The 27,836-nt window shown below is 47.0% G+C and overlaps 2 protein-coding genes across 3 annotated transcripts; one reads left to right on the forward strand and one right to left on the reverse strand.

The window, feature by feature from the left end:
• Positions 1–1,416: 1,416 nt before the first annotated feature.
• On the reverse strand, positions 1,417–4,529 carry FNDC4 (fibronectin type III domain containing 4). 2 transcript variants are annotated; one of them, XM_032651969.1, is made up of 7 exons: positions 4,179–4,529; positions 3,854–3,998; positions 3,652–3,767; positions 3,216–3,420; positions 2,653–2,742; positions 2,196–2,320; positions 1,417–2,031 (listed from the first exon to the last, which is right to left on the reverse strand). In XM_032651969.1, exons 2-7 carry the CDS (start codon positions 3,972–3,974, stop codon positions 1,996–1,998), a joined length of 693 nt encoding a protein of 230 aa, XP_032507860.1. In that variant the 5' UTR covers positions 3,975–3,998; positions 4,179–4,529; the 3' UTR covers positions 1,417–1,995. The 2 variants fall into 2 exon arrangements, with proteins under 2 accessions (XP_032507860.1, XP_032507861.1); XM_032651970.1 differs by lacking the exon at positions 2,196–2,320 and having other exon boundaries at positions 4,179–4,399.
• Positions 4,530–6,632: 2,103 nt separating this feature from the next.
• GCKR (glucokinase regulator) lies at positions 6,633–27,605 on the forward strand. The gene is given in 18 exon segments (XM_032652233.1): positions 6,633–6,692; positions 6,975–7,141; positions 7,294–7,351; positions 8,202–8,270; positions 8,653–8,726; positions 9,035–9,104; positions 9,327–9,386; positions 10,521–10,615; positions 13,424–13,493; positions 13,495–13,530; positions 14,770–14,888; positions 15,528–15,626; positions 15,859–15,956; positions 16,306–16,382; positions 16,767–16,889; positions 23,650–23,800; positions 26,383–26,516; positions 27,363–27,605. Coding segments are annotated over 18 exon segments (1,731 nt in total). The 3' UTR covers positions 27,534–27,605.
• Positions 27,606–27,836: the final 231 nt, after the last annotated feature.

Raw genomic sequence — 27,836 nt, forward strand, 5'->3', positions numbered from 1 at the left:
TTGCGTACACGGGCCTCACTGTTGTGGCCTCTCCCATTGCGGAGCACAGGCTCTGGACGCGCAGCCTCAGCGGCCATGGCTTACAGGCGCAGCCGCTCTGCAGCATGTGGGATCTTCCCGGACCAGGGCACGAACCCGTATCCCCTGCATCGGCAGGCGGACTCTCAACCACTGCGCCACCAGGGAAGCCCTGGTCTAATTTCTTGTAAACATACCAGAGAGATCAAGATGCAAAAAAGGACAGTTATTCATAAGCCACCTCCCGGAGGATCATACGTGGAGAAAACTGTTACCTTCCAGATAGTGTAGCATATGCTGTCCAGACAGATTCTCGGTTCTGAAGTCTTTCCTACAGAGTGCTTGCAAATGTCAACAGGTGTTTCTTTCACTGGCACCAACCTCCCCGTGGAACTTAGGAAAAAGTAGAGGACAGTCCCTATTTTCACAGGAAACAAGTAGGCCCCAGAGCCCAAATTATAATTCTTTTTTTTGTTAATAGTAATGTTTTTTTTTTTGGCTGCGTTTTGGGTCTTTGTTTCTGTGCGCAGGCTTTCTCTAGTTGCGGCCAGTGGGGGCTACTCTTCCTTTTCGTGCACGGGTTTCTCACTGCGGCGGCTTCTCTTGCTGCGGAATATGGGCTCTAGGCACGCGGGCTTAGTTGCTCCACGGCATGTGGGATCTTCCCGGACCAGGGCTCGAACCCGTGTCCCCTGCATTGGCAGGTGGATTCTTACCACTGCGCCACCAGGGAAGTCCCCCAAATTATAATTATTTTGACAAGAAAGTTCCAACCCCAGTTTTATTCCCAGAATCCTCCTCTGGATATTATGGCCGAGAGAGAATATAAACTCATTTATTCTTTACAATTATTACTGACTTTGACCAAATGAACAGAGAGACATACAGACAAAAGGGAAAGCAAGGGCAGGGAAGAATAGGCACAGAAATGCACGGGAGAGGAACACTTGGCACCCAGGGATCCATTAGTGTAGCTCTTCTTTCATTTGTCCCAAGACCCTGTTCAGTCCTTTTCTGAAAATTAGCTCAGGGTTGATGAAATCAGAGGAATAAATGGTGAGGAGCTGGGCTGCCGATGTAGGCAGTGAAGATAAAAAGGCTACTGGCCCTTCAATGTGCCATAACCTTAGTTTCCATTAGTACATGAAGAATTTATATCCTCTTTTTTTTCCTGCTCCCCCTTCTCACCCAAAAAAGGAAAAGGATCTAGGGCCTTGGTTTTCTATGCCTCTTTCTGGCTTTGCTCCACCCAATTCCAGGCTGGAGAATCAAAGCAAACACCTTCAAATAAGAGTCTGCTCCTGTCAAGTTGGTGGTGGTGTGAAGGGCCCTTGTAGTCAGGGGAGAGACAGTGGAGAAATGTTTTCAGCATATTAGACAGTATCCCATACAGTCAGCTCCAGTTTGTCCAAGAAACTTTATTGGAAAAATGTCCAAGGGGTGAGGTCACCGGCAGCTGAAGGGGCTGCCAGGTGAGAGGGGGCGCACCTGAGGCTCCACGGAAGACACGGGAGTAGTGCAGTGCAGCGTCTGCCTCCAGGCCCAGACAACTCCTTTCATTTGCTGGGGGAGGTGGCGTACCCACAGAAACACTCCTCTCTGAGACCCAGAGGCAAGATGTGGGGGCAGCTGGGGATGCCAGGGGTTCTGATGCAGGTGAAATGGGGGCCCCATTTGGGACCTAATGGGATAGGGTTGAACAAGTGACTCTCTCCTGGACCTGGGGGATGGAAGGACATATCCCATCTGATATCCACTCCCCAGGTCCAGGGGCTCAGACCCTAACAGACCTACCTTCTGGCCCTGCTCACAGTGGAAAGAGAATGGATGCCAGGCCTGAGATTGTGGGAGTGTCATTACCCTCTGGGAGACTGTGGGATCCTTCAGTCTTGGGCAAATCACCATCTTGGGCTCTCCCTGACCCCATCCCCATCCCCAAGATGTTAGTGCATCTGTCTTCTGGTTCTGTTTCTTCACTCATACGTCAATGGTGTTGATGGAGGGTGAGTTTTTCTGTGAAAGAAGATGGCTTGAGTCTCATTTCAGGAAGGCGATAGCCTCCTCCATCCCAAATTTCCATTCTCCCTCTTCTCTTGCCCCTCTGTGGCCCTTCTTCCTTTCCCTTACTGCTTCTAGAGGCAAAATCACCCTTCCCTCCCTCTCTGGCCGCACATCACCTGTCTTGCCCCCACTGGCCTTCCCTGAGGACTCTGTTCCGGTCCCTTCCCCTTCTCCTTGGGGTTATTGTTGGAGTCATTGTCCTTGATGATGTCATACTGACGGCAGAATAGCCCAATTACAGCTGAAACACAACAATACAATCTGAACCTTGATCTTGACCTCCCCACTCACAGCCTCGAAAGGCAGTGAGATACCCACACAGTTTCTAGAAAATCCGAGAAGAAAATCTTTGAATTCCTGGTCCCCAGGCACAGGCACCACCTTCTTCATCATCCTCTCTAGGCTCCCAAAAGCCTCCTCTCCCTCTCTTCAAACTTTTCCTGCCCATCCCTCTCAACTAAACATCTCCCCACGCCACTGCTCTCACCCCCTTTTCTCCCAACAACCTTCACCAACTCCCACCTTCACTGAGCCCCACTCAATCCATGGTCCCCTGTCCAGCTGCTTACTCACCAGCCCACATGAGCAACACCACCACAATGATGACCACTTCCCCCGTCTGCAGAGGTCGCTCTCCATCCAGACCCTCCACTGTGATGTCACCTGAGAAGGAAGGAGACGGACCCCAGGTTACAGGGAGCAGCTAGAGAGCTATGTCTGTGCAGACAGTTAAGGTTGGAGATGCTGGGGATTAGAGCCAAGGTAGACCCATCACAGCGTTGCCACTGGTAGCCCCTCTCTGGGAAGCTGTTGGTGGACAGGTGGTTAGAGACCAAAAAGCCGGGGGGCTGCAGGTCAGATACTCACTCATGCAGGCTGCAGCTGCTGTGAACTGAGGCTGGGTAAAAGGAAGCTTAAAAGCCCTTCCCCCAAGGAATTCATTACCAGCCTGTCTATACCCGGTCCCCTGCCAACCTGCTTTCCTTCCTTTTCTGGCAGTACAATGAATTAAATCATCCTTCTATTCATCTAAGCTAGATGGCTGCTTGCTTTGGGGAAGTAAACAGGAGACCAAAGACCAGGTAGAGCCAGAGAATCCAAAGCGTTAGGGAGCGAGGAATACCTGAGACCCTCACCTGGGCTCGAGCTGTTTGAGGGTAGCCGGTCAGAACCCTTGAGAGTTCGGAAGTGCACCCGCGGCCCTGGGGGGCTTTCTCCCCGAAGGCCGATGCTCCTGACCTGCACTGTGTAGTCACTGTCTTCAGCCAGGCCCCAGAGGGCACAGGCCCGAGTGGTGGTGTTCACCTCCCGGATCACACGTTGCCCCGGTCCATTCTGTCGCTGCAGGGAGTTGATGAGAGAGGAGGACAGCCTCACCCTGGTCCCAGGCCACCTCCTGAACATCCAAGCACTCCAAGGCAGTACGGGTGAAAAGGGCAGCGTGAGCCAGGGAATCCCAGCTCCCAGATTCTCCCACAGCCGGGAGGGGAGCTGGGGTGGGGAGGGAGGTGACAGAAGGAATGTTCAGAGATCCAAGGACATGGGTTGGGGTAGCAGAAGGGTGATTCATACTTGCTGGGAAATGGAGTAGCCAATGACGATGTTGCCTTCTGGGACGTCCCAAGACACAGTGGCCGAGTTGGCTCTGAGGTGGGTGACTGTCACATTCACAGGAGAGGGAGGCCGGTCTGCGGGTGCCAGTGCGTTAACCGGTTAACAGGTTCCACCCACAGACTAACTCTGGTTACCTCCCACCCTCTCCCCCTTTACGCACCTGCTCGTACAAAGCCCAGGTCACAACTGACCAGCAGGAGGACAGTGGGGCTTAGATATGGGGAGAGGGGCATTAGCGAAGCCATGGTCCCCACCGAGTCCTCTGGGAGGCACTGGGGCATCCGTTTGACATCCAGGCGGGGGTCCTGGAGGTGGCAGGAGTTGTGGGAGGGTCAAGGACTTGCCAGAACGAGCGGGTGGGCGGCAGCTCTCCCGGTCTCCCCACGGCCCACAGCAGCCCCAGAGCCCCCCTTTTCCCCATGCCTTCCTGGCCCCCGCCACATCCCGGCGCCCCTGGTGCGCGGCTCTGCTCTGCCCACACCCACCTCCGCCGGTCCTCGCGGTCGCTCAGGCCTCGGGGGGCTGCTCGGTGCCCAGAGGGCGGCCCATCGCCCGACTCCGTGGCGCTGTCCCTACCCCATCCCGGCGCGGGCCCGGCGAGGCGGGCGGCGCTGGACCGAGCTGCGGGCAGAGGGCGGAGGCGTAGCGGGCGCGGGCCGCGGGGCTGCGAAGCCCCCCGAGCTCCGACCGGCCGCGCAGTCTGTCCGAGAGTAGGGGGCGGTGCCGGCGCGGCCCGGAGGCTGGCCTGGGTCCCCGGGGCGGGAGGCGGTGCGGCTGCCTCCGCCGGCCCCTGCAGCAGATGTGACCGTCCCGGCGAGCCAGCCGCCGCCTTCTGCAGAGCTGGCCCCCGTCGCTCCGCCGCAGCCCGGCCGGGACGTGCGGGCCCGCCCCGCCCAGCTGGGGTTCTCGCCGCCGTCATCAACGCCCCCCCAACCCGGTTCTTTCGGGACTCCTCCCACGACCCCTCTCATTGGCGGCCTCTCGGGCCCCCAAAGCTCCCGATCCCGGCTCTGTGCGATAAGCCCCGGTAGGGGCGTGGGGGGCGGGGGGATGTCGGGAGAGGCGCAGGTGCGAGGGTCTCAGGCACCTGGGAGGCCTTTCCCTCCCCAGATGGAATTAGCCGAGTTGGGAAGTGGAATTCCACCTCCGGTGCCGGAGGGGACAATGATGGAGATGATAATTATTTTGACAATCTCCTACTTGTAGACTGCGTCAGCTTTTAAGTATCTTCCCCATTCATAATCTGATCTTGATTCCCTCATTCTCTCAGTCATTCTTTCATTTATTAGGCAAATATTTATTGAGCGTTCTCTATATGTCTGGCATGTTAATAGCTGGAGATACGGCGATTATTAAGGGTGCTGGGTTTATAGGGGAAATTTAAAGAGAGACGACCTGTTTCTTGTCTTAGCTCTGGGACTTACTGTGTGGCCTTAGACAAAGAGGTTAATCTAAGTCTCAGGTTTCCCACCTGTAAATCAGAGCATCCAAAACCTCACAGGGCTGTTGTGAGGATCAAATGAGACAATATTGGGAAACGATCTTTATAAAGCTTATGACACTGTGTGAATGAGAGATTATGATTAATTGCACCAATTTGTTAGTTACTTCATTTATTCAATAAGCCTGTAAATCCTTAAGTTATTTCATGCTTTGGTTGAGCATGAGATCTGGAGTGAGAACCTGGGTGTGGGTCCCAATTCTGTCAGCTGTGTGATCTTCAGCAACTAACTTAACTTCTCTGAGCTTCAGTTTCATCATCTGAAAAATGAGGGTGTCAATATCATCATCTTTTAAAAAAAATTGAACTGTAATTGATTTACAAAGTGTTAGTTTCAGGTGTACAGTAAAGTGATACATATACATATATATTCTTTTCCAGATTTTCTTCCATTATAGGTTATTACAAGGTATTGAATACAGTTCCCTGTGCTCTACAGTAGGTCCTTATTGTTTATTTTATATATAGTAGTGTGTATCTGTTAATCCCAAGCTCCTAATTTATCCCTCCCCCCCACCTTTCCCCTTTGATAACCATAAGTTTGTTTTCTATGTCTGTGAGCCTATTTCTGTTTTGTAAGTTCATTTGTATCATTTTTTTAGATTCCACATATAAGTGATATCATATGATATCCATCTTTCTCTGTCTGACATACTTCACTTAGTATGATAAATTCTAGGTGCAAATGGCATTATTTCATTCTTTTTAATATCTTCTTAATGTATCTAATGAGATACTGCATGTGAAAATGCCTTGTTCAGTGTAAATAAATGTTAGCCAAACTTGTATTTAGGGCAGATACTTTGGTTTCTAATCCTCATTGCAGTATTTCTATTTCTGTGGCACTTTCCCCTGTAATATCCAGTTCAGTGCGTGCACCCCTGGGGCTCTGAAGCTTCTGTTGCCTTCCTTCTGAGAGGAGAGTGAAATGGGGCAAGTGGGACAGGGAGGACTGTGTGTGCTGAGCATGTGATCAAGCCATGGCCGAGGTCCTCTGACCTCTGCTGACCCTGAGAACCCTGATCTCTGGCCTCCTGATGCATCATCCTGGTTCCAGAGCACTCGTGCCCAGGGATCCTTTTTGCCCTGGGCCTGGGTATTGGCCTTCTGGGCTCCAGGCCCTCCAGAGAAGAGGGCATTGTCTGAAGGGCAAGAGTAACGAAGACCTCGCGTCTTCCTCTTCAGGGACAACCAGAGGCTGGGGAGTCTGGGTGCCTGTAAAGAGGGACCTGGGGAGCCCCCGTAGGGTGACCAGAGGTCTGGGGACCTGGTGACCAGGAAAGGGTGCAGGCAGAGGTGTGCAGAGAGGCCAGGGTACTTGGTTTCATCATCACTGTGGCTCAGATAAGGCCCTGCCAACTGGAAGCAGTGTCAGTGTGACAGAAGGGGCTACGTGGCTGAAGAGGTAGGCACGACAGTGTGTCCACAGTGTCGGACCATGCCAGGCACAAAACGGTTTCAACGTGTGATTGAGACCCCGGAGCCTGGCAAGTGGGAGGTGAGACCCTTTCTCCCTGTTGGCCTTCTGTGCTGATTCCTAGAATCCTGTCTCATCTGGACTTCCCTGCACCCTGGGTTTCTGCTTTCCCCGTCCTCCTTCCCATCTTCCTTCCTGATTTTCTTTCTTTGATAGACCCAGAGTACCAAGTGCAGGCTAAATCATTTTTGTGTGTGTGTGTGTGTGTGTGTCCCAACGCTGTGCCTGCTGCCACACCCACCTCCAGTTCAGCAGATGTGAATGAGGCTCCCTGCCATTGACCTTGTCCCTCCTTCCCTCTAGTTGTCTGGGTATGAGGCAGCCCTGCCCATCACAGAGAAGTCAAACCCACTGACCCGGGATCTGGACAAAGCAGATGCCGAGCAGACTGTTCGATTGCTGGGGCAATGTGATGCTGAGATCTTCCAGGAGGAGGGACAAATCATGCCCACATGCCAGGCGACCCAGACGCATCCCCTGGACACTGCAAGTAACGATGCCCACTGCAGCGCCACCCCACCTCAACCTCTGCCCTCTCAGACCATGGTCTGGGAGTCCCTCCCCCTCCCCCCCCAAACCACTGTCATTTTCTTGGCTGTTGATGCCTGCCTGTTGCCTCCAGTGAGTCAACTCTGACCACCATGGTATAAGCGGCTGGAAAAGTTCAGGAAGTGCTGAAGGTACCAACTCTCCACCTGCTCCCTGCTTAAATTCGTGTTTCCCTCTACTTTTCTCTCTTCTTGGTCTCTATTTTTCCCTTTTATAAACTTCTATATCCTTATTGTCATCTTATTAATCAACAGTAATTATAATAACTACTACTGCATGATACTATATAATTGACCACGTACTTTCACACCCATTACCTTCACAGAAACCTGTAAAGTTGGTGTTACTGTCTCCATTACTTTTCGGATGGGAAAAGAAAGACTTAAGATAATCACAGTAGCTTTTGCCCAAATACACGCAGCTAGTAATTGCCAGATAATGCTGCTTCCTATCTGTGACAAAGCTGCTTTCCGTCCTTTCTGCAATAAGTGAGGGTTTTGGGGTTTTTTTGGCTGCGTTGGGTCTTTGTTGCTGAGCGCAAGCTTTCTCTAGTTGTAGCGAGTGGGAATTACTCTTCGTTGTGGTGCGCAGGCTTCTCACTGCGGTGGCTTCTCTTGTTGTGGAGCATGGGCTCTATGCATGCGGGCTCAGGAGTTGTGGCTTGCGGGCTTAGTTGCCCCGCGGCATGTGGGATCTTCCTGGACCAGGGATCGAACCCGTTTTCCCCTGCCCTGGGAGGTGGATTCCTAAGCACTGCCCCACCAAGGAAGTCCAGTAAGGGTTTGAATAAGTAGCTAAACCAGAGTTGGGGATCAGACTGAAGTTTCTTTCTCAAAACCAAGGTTCTTTCTGCTACACCATATTCTCTATGTTCTGTTCGCTTTGGGGATAAGAGGGGGCTTCTGTTACCAACCAAAAAGAGAATATGCTTCTCCCAACCTGAGCTGGGTCCTGGAGACCTAGGCATTTTTCTTTTCTCAGGAGCCTGAGGGGGGCGCTGGTGGGACTGAGTGGAGGGATACCTCTGGCAGGATGGCATTCCTCAGGTCGGTGAGTACCTTGATCGCCGGTTTTGCTCTCCGCCTTCTTGGAGTGAACCTCAGGACCATAAAGCTCTTCATAGCTAAGCTCCTAGGTGGACCGCCTCCAGCTCCGGCTCTCTTTCTTCTCCAAAAGCTAGATCTCAACATGGAGTCCCATTTCTTCTGAGCCCATCTGAGCCCCACCAGTCTATTGCCAATGTCTCTACATCCCACACACCCCTAATCCATCATCTCCAAACAGCATATTTGAGAGTCAGATTCCAAGCAGTACTGGCTTAAGCACTGACCTAAGAGAATCATTATACAGCCTCTACCCTCAAGGTGTTGAAAATCCAAGATAATTGTTCCTTCCCTGTCATTACTACTTCATGTTCTCTCCGACTTGGCAGGTCTCCTTTAACCAGCTGATGAAAGGTCTAGGACAGGAACCTCTTTACACCTACCTCGTTGCAGGAGGTGACAGGTAAGCCAGGCTGGCCTATGAATATTTTGTTTGGCCTAACTAGTGTCTTTTAGAAACTGAATTTGAATGCTTTCAGGTGGAGATGGTGTCCGGTTTGCTCTCCACTTCACGTACTTATGTTGCCTGACTAGCCCTCATAGGTATTGAAGTTTTTCAACCCTACAGAGTGTTTGTCATGGTGCCCAACAAATAGTAGGTGCCCATTCAGTGATAGTTTTCTCTTCATTTCCTTCTCTCAAAGCAGCCCTAATAAACCATAGGTTTCTGCTTCCCAAGCAGTGCCACTGACCTTGAGTCTGTCCTCTTAGGTCTGTGATGGCCTCTAGGGAGGGGATGGAAGATAGTGCCCTGGATGGGATCGAGGAACTGAAGAAGTCTGTGTTTTCCACTGACACTCAACCAGAGACCTCTGTCTGTTCCTTCTCGTGGGGACATCAAAGCCCCAACATCCAGCCAAAGCCCATCCCCTGCCTCCTCCCTGCCCCCCAACTCCCTTCCAGCCACCCCCCACCTCATCCTGGCCCTGACATCCCCACACAATATGTTTATACCCTAGAATCCTCTTGGTGGCACCCATCCTCACCCATCCTCCTCTCCTAGGTGGCTGCTGGGAAGAAGAGGGTGATTGTCATCGACATTTCAGCGGGACTCTCTATGAGTGTGAAGACGGGCTGGGTGGATCAATTTTATAGGAAGGCAGGGAGTAGGAGTGGAACAGCATGGAAGATAAATCAACGAGATTTATCTAGATTTATCTAGAAAACAGACAGGGCTTGTGTAAGGAATTTTGATTCTACTCTCACTAATTAGGATCCAGTTGCATGAATGTGGGACAAGGTGGGGAAGGGATCTTATCCCACAATAACTTTGTACCCATCCATTCAACAACCAAAACAGATAGAGTAGTCCAGGGCTCAGCAAACTATGCGGGCAGGTCAATCCAGCCGCTCCCTGTTTTTGTCAATGAAGTTTTACTGGAACTCAGCCATTTGTGTTTACATATTATCCATGGCTACTTTGACGCTTCAACGGTAAGACTGAGTCATTGGACAGAGATCGTAGGGCCCACAAGCTTAAAATATTTGCTTTCTAGCTCTTTACAGAAAAAACTGACCCCGGACTAGTCCCTTGCTACTTAACGTGTGGTCCTTACACCAGCAACATCAGTATCACCTGGGATCTGTTAGAAATGCAGAATATCAGGCCTCCCCACACCAGACCTACTGAGCCTGAATCTGCATTTTAGCAAGATTCCCAGGTGGTTTGTTTGACATGCACTGGGCTAGATGACCCTGAGTTTCCTCTCAGCTGTGCAGCTCGGACACTCTGAATTCACTGAGCAGGACCTGGACTCCAGCAGATGTGGAACGAGACACACAAGGAGAGCAGGACACTGACCTCATGGAGCTGACAGTTTAGTTCTGTATTTTCAGACTTTACCACGCAGAAGATTTCCATGGGAGAACCTGTTAGAAATGTAGGTCTAGGGAATTCCCTGGCGGTCCAGTGGTTAGGACTCAGCGCTTCCACTACCAGGGCCCCGGGTTCAATCCCTGGTCGGGGAACTAAGATCCCATAAGCTGCACGGTGTGGTCGATAATAATAATAGTTAATTAATTAAAAAAAAATGTAGGTCTATGGGGTCTCCCCTTCAGATTCAGATCTAGTAGATTTTAACTGGGCCCAGAATCTGCACTTAAACAAGCATGTGCGGGGCATTCTGATGTACGTGGGCCTCGGGCAGAACTAGAGTAACCCCCCTCATCGAACCCTCCTCTCTCTCCCTACCACCAGGCTCCCTCTGTGGCAGGCCACATGGACTACTGCATGGATAACCCAGCGGTCTTTTTGCCAGTCCTGATTGGTTTCAACCCAGTGAGCATGGCCAGGTGAGCCTTCTGTAATGAAAAGTCCTACGCAGACCTTCTGTAATGAAAGGTCATGGCCAGTCCCCTGGGGGAGGCTGGGAGGGAACCCGTGAAAATCTACAGGATAGTCACAAAGAAGAGGTCAGGGCAAATATGCTCTTGTTCACCAAATCTCAGAATATTAAAGTAAATAAAGGTGCAAACGAAGCAACTGACAAAGGATTAATCTCCAAAATATACAGGCAGCTCAATATCAAAAAGACAGACAACCCAATCCAGAAATGGGCAGAAGATCTAAATAGATATTTCTCCAAAGAAGGTATACAGATTGCCAACAAACACATGACAGAATGTTCAACATCACTAACCATTAGAGAAATGCAAATCAAAACTACAATGAGGTATCACCTCACACAGGTCAGAATGGCCATCATCAAAAAGTCTACAAACAATAAATGCTGGAGAGGGTGTGGAGAAAAGGGAACACTCTTGCACTGTTGGTGGGAATGTAAACTGATACAGCCACTATGGAGAACAGTATGGATGTTCCTTAAAAAACTAAAAATAGAGCTACCATACAACCCAGCAATCCCACTACTGGGCATATACCCTGAGAAAACAATAATTCAAAAAGACACATGCACCCCAGTGTTCATTGCAGCTCTATTTACAATAGCCAGGACATGGAAGCAACCTAAGTGTCCATCGACAGATGAATGGATAAAGAAGATGTGGCACATATATACAATGGAACATTACTCAGCCATAAAAAGAAATGAAATTGAGTTATTTGTAGTGAGGTGGATGGACCTAGAGACTGTCATACAGAGTGAAGTAAGTCAGAAAGAGAAAAACAAATACCGTATGCTAACACATATATATGGTATCTAAAAAAAAAAAGTGATTCTGAAGAACGTAGGGGCAGGACAGGAATAAAGATGCAGACATAGAGAATGGACCTGAGGACACAGGGAGGGGGAAGGGTAAGCTGGGACGAAGTGAGAGAGTGGCATGGACATATATACACTACCAAATGTAAAATAGATAGCTAGTGGGAAGCAGCTGCATAGCACAGGGAGATCAGCTCAGTGCTTTGTGTCCACCTAGAGGGGTGGGATAGAGAGGGTGGGAGGGAGACGCAAGAGGGAGGAGATATGGGGATGTGTGTATATGTATAGCTGATTCACTTTGTTATACAGCAGAAACTAACACACCATTGTAAAGCAATTGTACTCCAATAAAGATGTTAAAAAAAATAAAGTAAATAAAGGGTGTTCCTAAGCTTAGGAAGTATTTTTTTGGTTGGTTAATTTGCATATTCTCTCATTTCAGAAAGGATTGAAGGCAGCTTATAAAGGATACATAAAATATAAGAAAGCATACATTTAAAACGGAATGAAGAGGCAAGGAAAACATGGGTCAGAGGATAGAATGGGCTCAAGAAAATGCATACCATAAAGATCTGTGCTTTCATCTGAGGTGGGTCCCAAGCATCTTTTCAAAGAAGGAATACTGGGTACAGACTGGCCTCCTAGTCTCCTTTGCCTAGCTCCCTTATTTTAGGCCCTTTCTCCTTCATGCCAGGAGCCCCTTTGGTCCCCTCTGGCTACTCACATCTCCCACCCTGTTCCTCTTTCCTGAGATCCCTGTGCCTCCAAGTCACCTCCCTCTTATTCTCTGTCTAAATGGCCACTTCGATCTCAAAGAAGGCCAGCATATATTTTTAAATTTTTTTATTGGAGTATAGTTGATTTACAATGTTGTGTCATGAAGGCCAGCATATTAAACCAATAATGCTCAGGTGTGATTCTGTGGATGCACTGCCTTGGGAGTGTTAATAAGGAAGATTCTTGTATGAGAGGTCTGATGTTGTAGGTTTGAGGTAAGGCCCGGAAATACCTAATTTTTGCAAGCATCCTTGGAGATTCTGATGCACAGCCAAGCTGGGGAAACTCTGCTAAATAAACCATTGGAGGGGGCCACCCAATGAAGCTGAGGGCTTCCTGTCACTGGAGGTATTTCAGCGAAGGCTTGCTGACTACTCAAGAGCAGCTCTGTGTGTATTTAGTGTGGTCTTGGGGAGACGGACAGCTGAGTTCCGGGAGGCTTTTTCAGCTTCCAGACTCCAGGCATGTAGTGTAATTCATACGAAGGTATAAATGATCTCTTTTAATGGAGGGCTTTCCTCACCGAAAATGTATCTGCTGCAGTGGATGCTAATTTCAGGGACCGTGACTAAGTGAAATGAAGGATTTCAAACAATGTAGGCGTGGAGATCTTCCAGTTGTTCCTTAAATCAGTGGCTCCCAAACTTGGCTGGTCTTCAGAGTCATCTGGGAAGCTTTTTAAAAATACAGATTTGGGGGCTCCACTCCAGAACTACTGAAGCTGACTCTCAGGGTGGGTGTGGAAACCAGAAATAGGTAGTTATTAAAAAAAAACAAACCTCCCCAGGTGATTTTGATGACCTGCCAAGTCTGGGGATCTCAGTTTTCAACCACACAATAAACACTGTTGCCTCTCTCTGCAGAGGAGACATGGCAATAGGACCTGTGCAAGGACCAGGACACAAGAAAGTTCTGGTCTCAGGCTGGGACTTTTTACTTGAGTGTTGGCTTTGCTCTGGGCTCAAATTGCTGAATGTTTTATTAACCCTCATCCTTGGGGTTCAGGGACACAGTGCCCCTATGAGCATCAAAGCACATCTCTCTAGGAAATTGTTGACCTCTGACCCCAATCTCAATGTGGTATTTGGTCCCAACTCTCATCTGAGGCCCTTCCTTTAGATCCTCACACATGATCCCCCCTCTGTCTCTCTTTGGGCCCCAGAAATGACCCCATTGAAGACTGGAGTTCAACATTTCAACAAATAGCAGAGCAGATGCAGAAACTGCTGGAGAAAACAGAAAGCTTTTGTGCTCAATCCTGCAACTGGGGTGAGATCTGCCCCCACCCCTACCCCTCACACCCACCTCCGGACGGCTTGCCACTTAGGGCCTCTGATTTTAGGTTTTGTTCCATCATGTCTAAATTCCTGGTGTCGTGTATCTACTAAAATGGGGTGAATCAAATCCTATTTTCTCGTTTTGGTTTTCGCCTTAAGATGTTTTATTTCCAGTCTGACCCTGTCTCTTAAATCAGTCATCATTAAACACCTAAATGGTCTAGGGCAGTTTCTATTTAAAGAAGCTCTTTTGCATCTGTGTGTAGAAAGTATCGCTTCATGTCTCTTTTATATGTTTCAGTTTCAAATATGGGCTTTAAAGAAAAAATGGGATGTAGTTTCATTCTTCTGCCTAAGACTCTCCAAAATTGGTGTGGCCCTTCTAAGCCTCCACTGCTCCTGTTGCTTTTTTCTCTGGATTGTGGCTGCATCTCACTAACATCATCTGCCCTTCCTTTGACCTTAACAAGAGCCTTAACCAAATCCCTGCCCTGCCCCACTCTGCCTGGGATGGGCACATCTGTGACATTCTCTTTGATCTTCCTTTTGTGAGATAGGAAGGCAGGAATTCCACTTTACACACAAGTTCTGCATCTTTCATCTCCCAGATGCTCATCTCTCCTCTTCTCTGCAATTATTTACTTTTAATCTCCTTTTCTCAGACACTGCTTTTATCGTTCTTCTTGCTGTAATCTCTTTATCTTTTTGGTGTGTCATATTATATATCTGTACCGTTAAAATCAATGGCTGCTTCACTGGTCTGTCCAAGGAGCATGAAATGTAGTGTTTGGATTAAAAACTGTTATTTAAAAAGTGGGGGATGGAGGAGGGAGAAAGTACTTGCCATCAAAAACAACAACAAAACCTCTCTGAAAAACCCTTATCCCCAGCTAACAGGACACTCAATTATTCTGGCTTCCTCTCCAGAGTCCTGAATGTACCATAGAAATGACCATAAGTGGCCCTTTCCCTCTTCTCCTCTCTTCCCTTCCCTTCCCTTCCCTTCCCTTCCCTTCCCTTCCCTCCTCTCCTCTCAGTTAAGCCCTCAACCAGCACTCCTCCTCACAGCACACTGGGGGCCACCAGTCCTACAAATGCCTGCCCAGTGGCCACTAAGCAGAGCGCATGTCCAAGAGCCACTAACCAGATTGTATGCACAGTGGTCACTAACTAGTAAACTCCAGGACCTTCCTTCCTCTCCCAGTTTCTCCTGGGTGTCATCACTCTGCAGCCTGAGGGCCTCAGTGGCTCCTCCCGGATGAAAGGTGGAAGTGCCACCAAGATCCTGCTGGAAACCCTGTTACTGGCAGCTCACAAGACTGCGGACCGGAGCATCGCAGCATCTGCGAGGTAGGGAGGGTCTGGACCAGAGAGAGATCCGAGTCAGGCAGTGGGTGGGAGGGTGCAGGCAGGGGAATGGCAGATCCAGATCTGGAGGGTGCGCTGGTAGCAGCAAGACTGCAGCCCTGCCGTTCCTTCCCTGGGAAAGGAACTGGCAGGGGGACGCCACTGTTCCCATCACACAATCACAGAGTCTGGCTTGTTTCCAATGGACCCTGGGTTCCTCAGGTCCAGACCTGATCCCTGTGCACACCTGGGACATCCAAAGCTAACCTAGCTTCCTAGAATCTTTGATGTGGGGATGGTCCAGGCCATGCAGGGTAGAGGTCGTCCTGCTGTGGGCCTGCCTCCCTCACCAGGGTCTCTCGCCTAGCTTCCACGTCGCTCACTTACTCCCTCGTCAACTCTCTGATCCCACCCTCCTCCCAGTGCCCTGGATGCCCTATTCTCGTCTCTGCTCTTTAGTCTTCTTCCCGCTGAAGCCCGCTTTGCCCCTGTTGAATGCAGTCTGGCTCTACTTACCGCTCCCCCACGAGGGACCAGCAGAACTTAGTTTCAAGGGAATTGTGCCTTTCCCAGGGTGGGAGAGACTCAGGCTTTCTGAGGGGGCACTGGGCCTGCCCTGGGAGCTGGTGGACTTTCTCCCAGATGCCTTCTGGAAATCTTGCGGACATTTGAGTGGGCTCATCAGGTGACCTAGAGTCAAAGCCCCAAGATCACCGCCCTGATGAAGCAAGTCAGCACCAGGTGTGTAGATGTGTATTTGGAGGGGGAAAGCGGCCTGAATGGGGAATGTCATGAGAGCAGCGGAGACTCTACGAGACATGATAACATGGGGAGGGTAGCAGGTCTGCGTGTTGGGGGGTCAGGGTAGGCTTTTGGTTCGTTTACTCCTGTGCTCTTCTGCGTGTGTCTTCCTCTGATCTCTGGATTTTCTTCACTGTGATCTCTCATGTCCTGACCTCTGACCCATTTTCAGCCTGGAGAAGAAAGGCTAAGTATACCTGGTTGGCTGGCAGACCCTGGGCATTATTGCCATCATGGATGGAGTAGAGTGCATCCACACCTTTGGTGCTGGTGGGACCCCGGTGTTGACTTACTTCCCGATTCCTCCTGATCCAAACCAACTGGTCTGCTCTCCAAATTCTTTCCTACTCCCAACCCATGGAGGTTCCTCATTCAATGTCCATCCTGCCCTATCTAGATAGGCATTTCAGTCAAATGCTCCTTCCTTTGAACCCTCGCTCAGTCCTTGATCCTTCAGCTCCCAGCCCCATGCTTAGCTATGGCCTCTCAAGTGTGTTACTGCTTACCCTGCACCCCACTTGCCACTTTCCTCCCAGCCCCACTGACACCTCCCCAAACCTAGAACCTTCCTCTCCTTTGAAGCCCATCACTCCTCTCTCCCTGTCCTTAACCTTCCCAGATTTCCAAGATGTCCATGGCTTTCTCATTGGTGATCACGGTGACATGTTTAACCAGAAGGCTGAGCTCATCAACCAGGTGGGAAGATGATGGGGCTTGGGGAAATTGGGAAGATAACTGGTATGCAGAGGGTGGGAGAAAAGAGGAAGGTGGAAACAGGTAGGGGGGTACAATGGGATTCCCTTCTAGAGAGGGAATATGGGTTAAAGGTCATGAGGCCTTGGGGCAGCACAGCAACAGTGTGGAAAGCTCTGGATTCACCCCCCAAACCTGGCTCTGGTCCAGTGCTCTTCCGTCAGCACGCTGCATTATCTTGGGCAAAACACTTTACCTCTTTGAATCTTGGTTGTTACATCTGTAGATAAAAGCTCTGCATTAGATGTCCTCTGAGGGCCTCTTTGGTCTTCAAGTCTATATGCTGGAGTTTTCCATGGGAAGGACTCTCCTCTTTTTCTGCCCCAGGGTTCCCATTTCTCCTTCTCCCAGGAAGACTTCTTGACTTCCATCCTGCCATCCCTTGCAGAAATTGACACTGTGGTCTTCATTTTTACCCTGGTTGGTGAGAGGGATGATGGGAGTGGTGGGGTGAGGGGATGGAGGCAGCTGAGTCACTCAGAGGAACTATCACTTTTCTGGGTCTTAGGGCACCTGCTCAGAGGGAAGGACGGGAGTATGTGTCCCCATTGCCCAGATGAGGAAGATGAGATTAAGGGAGTATAATCATGACCACACAGATAAGACAGGAGTCAGGATTTGAACTCAGGTTTTGGGACTCTAAATCCATGGTTTATTTCACCATACAAGATAAATTTCAACCATATTCATGAATTGAGCCTGATCCATTTATTCATTCATTCAACAAATATTTTTAGAGTACCTGTTACAGGCCCGATAATATCCCAGGGATAGGGGATATAGCAGAGAATGATCATCTGTGATATTTTAAAGAACTGTATTTTTAAAGAAAATTGTAATTACAATAACAATACATTTTTTAATTGTCAAAGCTTTAGAAAATACAGAAATCAAAAAAAGGAAAAAAATCATCCATAATCTACCTTCTTCCAAAAACAAAAACAAAAACCACGCAGACAAATTTTGAGACTGTCTCCCTACTTTTTTATGCATATGTAAATATAGTTATATAAAAATAGGATCATACATGACATGCTGTTTTTAACTTGCTTCTCTTTATTTAAAATTATGAACACCTTTCTGTACTAATATATCTACATCATCATTTTTAATGTCATGTGTTCCACGGTATGTGGACTGTAATTTGTTTACTCTAGCCCCAGTTGTCAAACACTATAGTTTCAATATTATGGCTTTTTTTAAAATGCTGCACAGAATATCCTTATACACACATTTGACTCTCTCATTAGGATAAACCTCCAAAAGTGGAATCACTGGGTCAAAGGGTGTTTAAAATTTAAAGGCTTTTGATGCTGTGGTTACCTCCAAAGAGGTTTATAAACAAAGTGTAAAATTTGTTGTTCCCCACAACCTTAAAATAGTGGGTAACACTGTTCTTTTTAATCTTCGCTAATCAGCAAAGGAAAAAAAGTGAAACAAAAGGAAAGGCATTTCCGTGGTAATTTATATTTAATTACTATGCAGCTTGGCTCCTTAAAGATATATATATATATACGCCATTGAATTTTTTTCTTTATTGTACTGCTTCTTCATATCTTTTGGGCATATTCACCCATTCTTTTTTTTTTAATTAATTTATTTAGTTTTGGCTGCGTTGGGTCTTCGTTGCTGCGCGCGGGCTTTCTCTAGTTGCGGCGAGAGGGGTCTACTCTTTGTTGCAGTGCACGGGCTTCTCATCGCGGTGTCTTCCCTGTCGCAGAGCACGGGCTCTAGGGTGTGTGGGCTTCAGTAGTTGTGGCTCACGGGCTCTAGAGCACAGGCTCAGTAGTCATGGCGCACGGGCTTAGTTGCTCCGCGGCATGTGGGATCTTCCCGGACCAGGGCTCGAACCTGTGCCCCCTGCACTGGCACGTAGATTCTTAACCACTGCGCCACCAGAGAAGCCCCTCATTCTTTATTAGGGTATTTTTTTCTTACTAATTTATAAGAGAGAGTGTATATAGCAAGGACAGTAGCCTTCTTTTGCTGTTCCATGTTTTCCCCCAGTATATTATTTTTAATTTCTACGTTTTTGATGTAGAGACATTTAATTTACATTTTGGCATAGTCAAATCTATCAATCTTTGTGTGTTTCTTTTTTTCTTGATTCTGGTTTTTATCTTTTTAAATGTACTGAAATTGAAATACGGAGGCTTCTTTTGGAGCTTATAAATATTTCGTTGTAGAAATAGTTTGATGTAACTCAGCCCACACTTTTATTTTGAAAAATTTCAAATCTGCAGAAAACTTGCAAGAATAGTATTAATGATACTATAGTATACTATAGTATACTATACTATACTGATAATACAGTGAACACCCATATGCTTTTTGCTAGATTCACCACTTATTAACATTTGGCCACAGCTGCTTCATCTCTCTTTACCCCTGAATCATTTGAAAGGCGATTGGAGATATGATACTTGACACAAATTACTGTGTTCCCTAAGAGCAATGGGCATTTGTCTATATAATTATCACACTTGAGAAAATGACAATTAATACAACACTATTATCTCATATACAGACTATATTCAAATTTCCCCAATTATTCCTGTGTTGTTTTTATCTTCCAGATCCAGGATTTGAGCAAGGATAATGCGTTGCATTTCGTTATCGTGTTTCTTTAGTTTTCTTTAACCTGGCTGAGTTCCTCAGTCGTTTTTGATGTCTTTCATCAAAACACTGATATTTTAGAAGTCTAGACCAATTGTTTTGCAGAATGTGCCTCACTTTTGATTTGCCTGATTGTTTCTTCATTATATTCACGTTATGTTTTGGGGCAGGAGTCCTGCATAGATGAGGCTGTGCCTTTATCAGTGTATCACATGTAGAGGCTCCTAATATCAGTTTATCCCTTTATTGGTGATGCTGCGTTTGATCATTTGGTCAAGGTGTTGTCTGTTAGATTTCTTTGTATCTTATTCCTCAGCAATCTTTCACCCACGGTTTTAGCATCCACTAATGATTCTTGGTTGAATCAATTATTACTATGAGGGTCTTAAAATGGTGATTTTTCTATTTCTATCCTTCTGTCTCCATTTACTAGTTGGCATTCTTCTGTAAAGAAAATCTTTCTTCTCTCCCCCGCTTATCTACATTTGTTTGTTTAGTATTAATATGGACTCATGAATTGTTGTTGTTGTTGTTGTGTGTTTTAATCCATTCCTGTCATTATTCTTTTTTGGGGGGGGGGGATACGTGGGCCTCTCACCACTGCGGCCTCTCCCGTTGCAGAGCACAGGCTCCGGACGCACAGGCTCAGCGGCCGTGGCTCACGGGCCCAGCCGCTCCGCGGCATGTGGGATCCTCCTGGACCGGGACACGAACCTGTGTCCTCTGCATCGGCAGGCCAACTCTCAACCACTGCGCCACCAGGGACGCCCTATTATTCATTTTAATGCTCAAAATGAGAGCTCATTCAAGCTGGCCTTTGTGTTCTTGTGACATATCTATCCACATTAGCATTTGAACACTCTGCTGTATTTCTTTTTGCAAAAAAAATTTTTTCTTGTTCTCTTATGCAATATACTCTTGTGCCTTGCATTTTTGCTTAACAAAATATACTGAAAATCATTCCACTTCAGTTTAAAAATCTCTGCTTCATTATTTACATTTGTGTTTGTGTGTATTTGTGTGTGTGTGTGTGTGTGTGTGTGTGTGTAACCCAGTCATCTCCTATGCAGGAGCACAAAAATGTTGGGCCACATTCACCTTATACTTTCCCTGGTTCTAGCCCTGGAATCAATCATTTTCCAAGGAGCCCTGGCTGTTAGTGGAGATTGGTATTTAGAAATCTAGGTGCTAGGTATGCTCACTGCTACTGGTTTGTTTTGCCTCTAAGCCCTTTCAGTAGAAACAACAAGGAAATATATATATGTATGTGTGTGTGTATTCACACACACACACACACACACACACACACACACACACGTACTCTCCTCCAATATCATCAGTGTATTTACCCATTTGTTCAGTCCTACAGTAAATACCAAACAGTTTTGGAATTGCTACCCTAATACGACTGTCGTCAACAAACTTACCAAGAAGTGGTTGAGATTTTTGTCCTTTGATCACATCTTACTAGATAAAGTGTTCAAAAGTCACTTTCATTAATTTTTTTCTTTCTCTCTGTGGTTATGTTATTAATGTGCTATATAGTTAGGCTCATTTATTTTTCTTTCTTTTAAATTTTAGAGTTTTTTCAGTTTTTGGTCTAATTTTATCTTTTGAATATGTAAAACACAACATGATTTAAAAGTCAGAACTGTATAAAAAGATGTCCCATTTCCTTCTCTATGCCTTCCATCCCATTCCCACTCATCCCTGTAAGAAACCAATTTCATTACTGACTTATCTCCCGTGTTTCTTTTTACAAAAAAACGTGTGCGTGTTCGTGTATGCTTTGCATTTCCTTCTTTCTTTCTTTTTTAAAAAATTAATTAATTAATTTATTTTTCGCTGCGTTGGGTCTTCATTACTGTGCGCAGGCTTTCTCTAGGTGCAGAGAGTGGGGGCTACTCTCCGTTGCGGTGCGCAGGCTTCTCATTGCAGTGGCTTCTCTTGTTGCGGAGCATGGGCTCTAGGCATGTGGGCTTCAGTAGTTGCGGCTCGCAGGCTCTAGAGCGCAGGCCTGTGGAACTCTTCCTCATTATTTTTCACATTTGGGTGTGCTCACACATTTGCAAGGGTTATTCGGGCAGTCTCTTACGTAGGGCATTTGAACTGTGTGTTCATGTAAATACATGAAATATACTCATTTTCTAATGGTATTGTGGTCTTGATGATCCCTTGATTTTGAGTCCTTTATAAATTAGAGATATTAGTCCTTTATTTCTGCTATACAGTTGACAATTGGACAAGGCGGGGGGTTAGGGGCACTGATCCTCTGCACAGTGGAAAATGATGTAACTTATGGTTGACCCTCTGTATCCATGGTTCCTCCCTATCCACATTCCTGGTATAGGATCACTGTAGTACTGTACTATTTACTATTGAAAAACGTCTGCGTATAAGTGGACCCTTGCAGTTCACACCTGTGTTGTTCAAGGGTCAACTATATATTCCATTTTCTTTGGGTTTTAACCATGCAAAAGTCTTTCCTTTAATTTTTCTGGGGTAGAACTTGTCAATCTTTTATTGAATTTGGATCTTGATGAACAGAAAGCTCCCCTCACGCCACACCCACCCCCAGATTGTAAAGGAACTCCATCTGTGTTTTCTTTTAGTACATGGTTTCTTCTAGTGAAAGTGGTCTTTCTCTTGCCCTCCTTTTTTTTAAACCATTTTTTAAATTAAAATAGTTAATTTACAATGTTCTGTTAGTTTCAGGTGTACAGCAAAGTGATTAAGTTATATATATATATATTCCTTTTCAGATTCTTTTCCATTATAGGTTATTGTAAGGTATTGAATATAGTTCCCTGTGCTATACAGTAGGTCCCTGTTGTTTATTTTATATATAGTAATGTGTAAATGTTAATTCCAAACTATCATTAAGAGTCTATTCTTGTGTATAGGGTGAGGTATGGACCCAATATTATATTTTTCTAAATGACTATCCAATTGTCCCAATATATATACTTAAAGTTAATCTTTTCCTGAGTGATTTGAGACGCTACCTGTATCAAACACTCAGTTCGCATGTGCACTGGTTTATTTCTGGACTTTCTTTCTGTCTATTGAAGTGCTGGTACCATACTGTTTAATTATAGATGCTTTATGGTAAACTTAATGTCCGATAGAGTTAGTCCTCTCTTCAACACTCTTCTATAGAATTGCTGCCCTTGTTCCACATGAACTTTAAAATGAACGTGTCTAGCTTCAAATTATATAAAATTTGAAGTATTTTTTTGTCAATGGTAGTTAATGGTATAAATGGTTGGTGATATAAATGGTTAATGATATAACCCAGATTTGGTTGATCTCTCCCCCACAGGGCAGTCTGACATGCAGCCTATAGCATCAGTACTGCATACTGGCCAGCTTCATTCTGATTGGTCAGATTTCTATTCTTATACTCAGTGTCTTTGTCGATCGCTTGTTAAGTATTTTCAGTATACCCCCTGCTAGGGGTTTATGTGACCAACTATTTATAGAGTTGCAGAATAAGGAGGTAGAAGTAGTAGCCTGTTTCCTCAGCCTGGCTAGGACCAAATACTTAACCCCCTCAATTCCTTTACTGGACTCCTGTTGCCCTCAAAGTTTGGTAATAGATATTATAAGTGCAAGATATGAGGGCCAAGAACAGGTGATAGTTATTCCCACAGTACCACGTGTTTGTATAACATTTCAGTTTTCATTGTGCTTTCACATCCATTATCTCATTCATCCGGGAAATGATCGTGGCAAAGTCGGAAATGCCCTCATCACTAAATCAGGAGACCTGCATTTGGGTCCTGATTCTACGTCTCACTATCAAGTTTACTTCTGACCTCTAGTTTCCACATATGTAGAAACAGGGATAGAAAAAACCTATCCCATAGGGTTGTTATAAGGATTAAATTGAATTAATTTTTCAACAAACATGTATTGATCGGTAATCATGTGTCAGCCATTATCAAAAAGACTGGGGCTCTTGAGCAAAATAAGACACCATCTCTGCTCTCAAGGAGCCTTTAGTTTAGTGGAATGAATCCCAGGATTTCCACTTCTCCCCTGTCTGGTACCTGAGTAACAAGAGGAAGGTGCTGGTAAGAGCAAAATCCTACTGTGGAAGGACTCAGGGAAGATATCTGTCTACCAAGGACCAAAACCACAAATATGTGGGGAATTCCCTGGCGGTCCAGTGGTTAGGACTCAGCACTTTCACTGCCATGGGCCCAGGTTCAATCCTCGGTTGGGGAACTAAGATCCTGCAAGCTGTGCAGAACGACTGAAAAAAAAGAAAAGAAAAGAAAAAAGAAAGAAAACCCCACAAATACGTGAAGCTGCCACGTTTGCCGGGAATGGCCCTGGCTGATGAATGGCCCTGGCTGATGGAGCAAATTATGTCTACTTTTTTGGGGGGAGGGGCCATGCTGAGTAGCATGTGGGCTCAGACCCATGCCCCCTCCATTGGAAGCATGGACCCTTAACCACTGGACTGCCAGGGAAGTCCCTATGTCTGCATTTTTGATCCCTGGATTCCTGTCAGAGAATAAGGCCCTGTTCACCCTGCTGCTCTAATGTCCCCTAATTTTCAATATCCCCATGTGTCTGCCCTGTTTAGAAGTTCCAGCATGAGCTGAGCACCAAGTGGGTGCTGAATACGGTGAGTACAGGAGCCCACGTGCTTCTTGGGAAGATCCTCCAAAACCACATGTTGGACCTCCACATTTGCAACTCCAAGTTCTTCTGGCGGGCTCTGGCCGTGCTGCAGCTAGGACATGATGGGATGGGGCTGGGTGGGGCCTGGCTTCAATGCCTAGGCTGCCATAGGAGGGTGTATTTCAGAGGTATGTAGATGTGAAGGGGTAAGGATTGACTTTTCTCTTGTGCCTCTCCTCCTCCTTCTATCAGGCCCAGCCTCTCCTCTAAGAAGTATATGTGCACACATGGGTGCGTGTTTGTGCAATTATAACTATTAGGCAAGATTCTTTCAGTTACACATATGTGTGACAGAAATCCAATTTGTACTGGTTTAACTAAGCAAGGCAAATGATTGGTTCATGTAACTGAACAGTCCCAGGGTAGCTAGATCCAGAAACGCAAAATGACATGCTCCAGAACTTTCAGCCCTTAGCACTGCTTTCCTCTGTGTTGCTCTCATTCTCAGGCAGGTTTTCTCCACTAGGTGGCAAATTGGCCACTAGCAGTGCCAGCCTAACATCCTACCAATTTAGCAACTCTGGCGGAAGGAGAGTTTATCTGTCCCTGCGATTCCTGCAAATACCTGGGGGAGGGTCCTCATTGGTTTGTCTTGGGTCACATGCCCATCCCTGAGCCAATCACTGTTCTCCAGGGGAAAGCAGCCCTCTGCCCAGGCCTGGGTCACCCATGCTCTCTCCCTTTAAGATGGCAATGGAGGAAGGGGCATGAAGTGAGCCTCAATCAAACAGTGTGGCCTGAGAATGGGGGAGCAATAATTCCCCAGAGGAAAATCAAGGTGCTGATACCAGGAGGAGGAGGCATGGATGCTGAGCAGATAGCACAACAGATGGTCCTGAAAGTAGGGTTGCTAGATATAGCAAAGAAAAATATAGGACACTGGTTAAATTTGAATTTCAGAGAAATAAAAAATAATTTTTTAGTATAAGTATATCCCATGCAATATTTGAGACATACTTATACTAATTTTTAAAAATTATCCATCTGAAATTCCATTTAACTGGGTACCCAATATTTTTATTTGCTAAATCTGGCAACTCTACATGAAAGGAACCCATGAATGGGCATTTAGTGAGCAGTCATCAGGGCCCTAAAACAACCTTCTCGAATGAGTAAAACCAACCAACTGGGTAAAAACATCCTTTATGCTTTTCTAGTTCCTGGAGTTGGGGCAGGTAGGGGGAGCCAGAGCTACCTATGATCCAGTCCTTGCCATCCCAGAGTGGCCCGTCTAATGGAGGAGAGACAAAACCAACACTTGAAACACAGAACAATTAAGTGTCAAATTGCATGATCCTTACTAAAGTCCAATAGAACATCAAAGAAGGTAGGATCTATGCACTATAGCAAAGCAGAAGACTTCATGGAAGAGGTAACGTTTGAGCTGGGCCTACTGGTTATGGCTTGAAGAGGTGAAGGACTGAAGGGCACTTTTGTTAGAAGGAGTATTAGCCAAGGCCCAGAGGGGGACTAGGCATGATATGTGAGGGACACAGGTTTGGAGTCACTTTACAGAGTGGTGAGGGAGCAGGAAGGGGAAAAACTGTGGAAGATTAAAAGCCAGACAGGAATTGGGACTTGCCAAACACAGCTAGATCTGTGCTGTCCAGGATGGTAGCCACCAGTCACACGTGGCTATTGAGCACGTGAACTGAACTCCAAATTTTATTTAAAAAGTGAAGCATGTAAAGTTTTCATTAAATGCAACTCTATTCTTTTGGTAGGACTCTATTTCACTTTTGCATTGAAATTCAGCACCTGAATTGAAATGTGCTGTAATTGTAAAATACAAACTGGACTTCAAAGACATGATACAAAAATATTGTAAAATATCTCACTAATAATTTTTAATGCTGTTGACATGTTTTTTTTTTGTTTTGTTTTTGTTTTTGTTTTTTTTTGCGGTAAGTGGGCCTCTCACTGTTGTGGCCTCTCCCATTGCGGACCACAGGCTCTGGACGCACAGGCTCAGCAGCCATGGCTCACGGGCCTAGCCGCTCCATGGCATGTGGGATCTTCCCGGACCGGGGCACGAACCCGTGTCCCCTGCATCGGCAGGCGGACTCTCAACCGCTGCGCCACCAGGGAGGCCCCTGTTGACATGTTGAAATGATATTTTGGATCTATTGGATGAAATAAAACATGACTAAAATTTATTTCACCTGCTTCTTTTTTAATGCTGTGCTAGAAAATTTTAAATTACATATGTGACTCATTTTATTTCTATTGGACAGTGCTGAGCTAGATAGAGAGGAAGAGGGTGGTGAAGAAAATAGAAGCAGTGTTTGCAGAGGAACTGTCTTACAGCAGTATAAAGGATGGATGTGGTTAGGGAGGAAACCGGCGGGAATGAGTTCGGTTTACGATGACCAACCTTTGGGATTGCGGGGACATGGCCAAAAGTACGACCAATTTGCCATTAATTCTCCAGTGTAACCCAGCCAACCAAGGCCCACCACCAACCCTTTTACCCCAGTTTTCCTTTACAGCTGGGGATTGTAAGTTTGGGATTGCCTACAGGGACGAATTCTCTACAGCTGGTCTTCGAGATCCCAGACTCCCATTCTCCCTTGACCCCATTCTCAGCTCCCATGGCTTCCTAGCCCAGCATGGATGTTACCACTTCTTCCACAGTGGTTCTAGGGACAGCCCAAGTCTCGATGCATCGAGAGCCTTCTCCAGGTGATCCACTCCGCTCAGCCACTGTCGGATGATATTCGAGCAGCTCCCATCTCCTTCCACGTCCAGGTTGCACAAGAGAAGGAACAGGTAACTCGCGAACTGCTAGTCATCTAGCAAACACTTACTGAGTACTTACGATGTGTCAGGAACTTGTCTCGGCACTGAGTTTACAAAGCTCAGTGACACTCTGCAAGGAACTCCCCTGTTCATGGAGGAGACATGATTGTGACAAGTAGTCAGAGAAGTGTGAAAAAGGAACTATGGGGGTGCCGAAAAGGAGTCTTCAGTTTTGCCTAGGAGGGGAGTCAGGAAAGAGAGGGAGAACGGGTCACGAACCAGTCTTGATGAATAGGAGTTTTCTGGGTCAGGATGAAGGCTACTCTCTGCTCTTTTTTTTTTTTTTTTTTTACTCTCTGCTCTTGACCCACCTCATTCCAATTTCTGGTGTTTGAAAACTCCCTTCTATTCTTTTTTAAAATTTATTATTTTATTTATTTATTTTTGGCTGCGTTGGGTCTTCGTTGCTGAACGCCGTCTTTCTCTAGTTGCGGCGAGCGGGGGCTACTCTTCGTTGCGGTGCACGGGCTTCTCATAGCGGTGGCTTCGCCTGTTGTGGAGCACGGGCTCTAGGGTGTGCGGGCTTCAGTAGTTGTGGCTTGCGGGCTCTAGAGCGCAGACTTAGTAGTTGTGGCACACAGGCTTAGTTGCTCCGCGGCATGTGGGATCTTCCGGGACCAGGGCTTGAACCCGTGATCCCCTGCATTGGCAGGCGGGTTCTTAACCACTGCGCCACCAGGGAAGCGCCTCTGTTCTATTGTTGCATCCAACCTGGTATCTTCTGACTCCCACACTGAATGCCCTAGCTCCTCCAGGGTTCTCCCTCAGACGACCTCACTTTCTCAGGCTTCAGTTCTCGCTGCCTCCTCCCCAGAGGTGATCCCCATAGCCTTGCTGAGCCTCCTGTTCCGGTGCTCCATCCCTGAGGCCCAGGCATACCTGGCTGCAGCTCTCTCTGTCCGTGAGGCTGTCAGGAGCGCCCTCACCCGGCCAGGTCGGAAGCGCAACGCCGACCTCTTGGAGACCCTAGATCGTGCTGTGCCGTGAACTGGTGTTTCTTGGTACGCGGAGGGGGCCAGCCCACCCCACGGGGACTTGTTGGGCCAGCAGCACGTGAAGTGGGAGGAGAGGCCCAGTCCCCAGGAGCACCAGCCGCCCAGGCTGGGGAGACAGCGTCTCTCTCCTTTGGGGAGATCTTGCTGTTCACCCAGTGGTATCCACTTTCCCTGGCATGTTCTGATTTCAGAAATAAAACTGAATGTCTTGTTTCAAAAAGTTAGCTTTCTACTGAGATCAGAGTCAATAGATCAGAGGTGGAACAAGATGAGTGGCATGGGTCGGTCCCCAAAG

Source organism: Phocoena sinus, chromosome 13 (assembly GCF_008692025.1).
Source record: "Phocoena sinus isolate mPhoSin1 chromosome 13, mPhoSin1.pri, whole genome shotgun sequence".
NCBI classification, from domain to species: Eukaryota; Metazoa; Chordata; class Mammalia; order Artiodactyla; family Phocoenidae; genus Phocoena; species Phocoena sinus.

Excerpts from the sequence above, each read along its gene's own strand:
- FNDC4 (XM_032651969.1), bottom strand. The coding sequence starts at position 3,974 with ATGCCCCAGTGCCTCCCAGAGGACTCGGTGGGGACCATGGCTTCGCTA. Across the intron at positions 3,421-3,651 it reads GCTACTCCATTTCCCAGCAA|CGACAGAATGGACCGGGGCA; the intron begins GTATGAATCACC and ends AACTCCCTGCAG. Across the intron at positions 2,321-2,652 it reads GGTGTTGCTCATGTGGGCTG|CTGTAATTGGGCTATTCTGC; the intron begins GTGAGTAAGCAG and ends GTTGTGTTTCAG.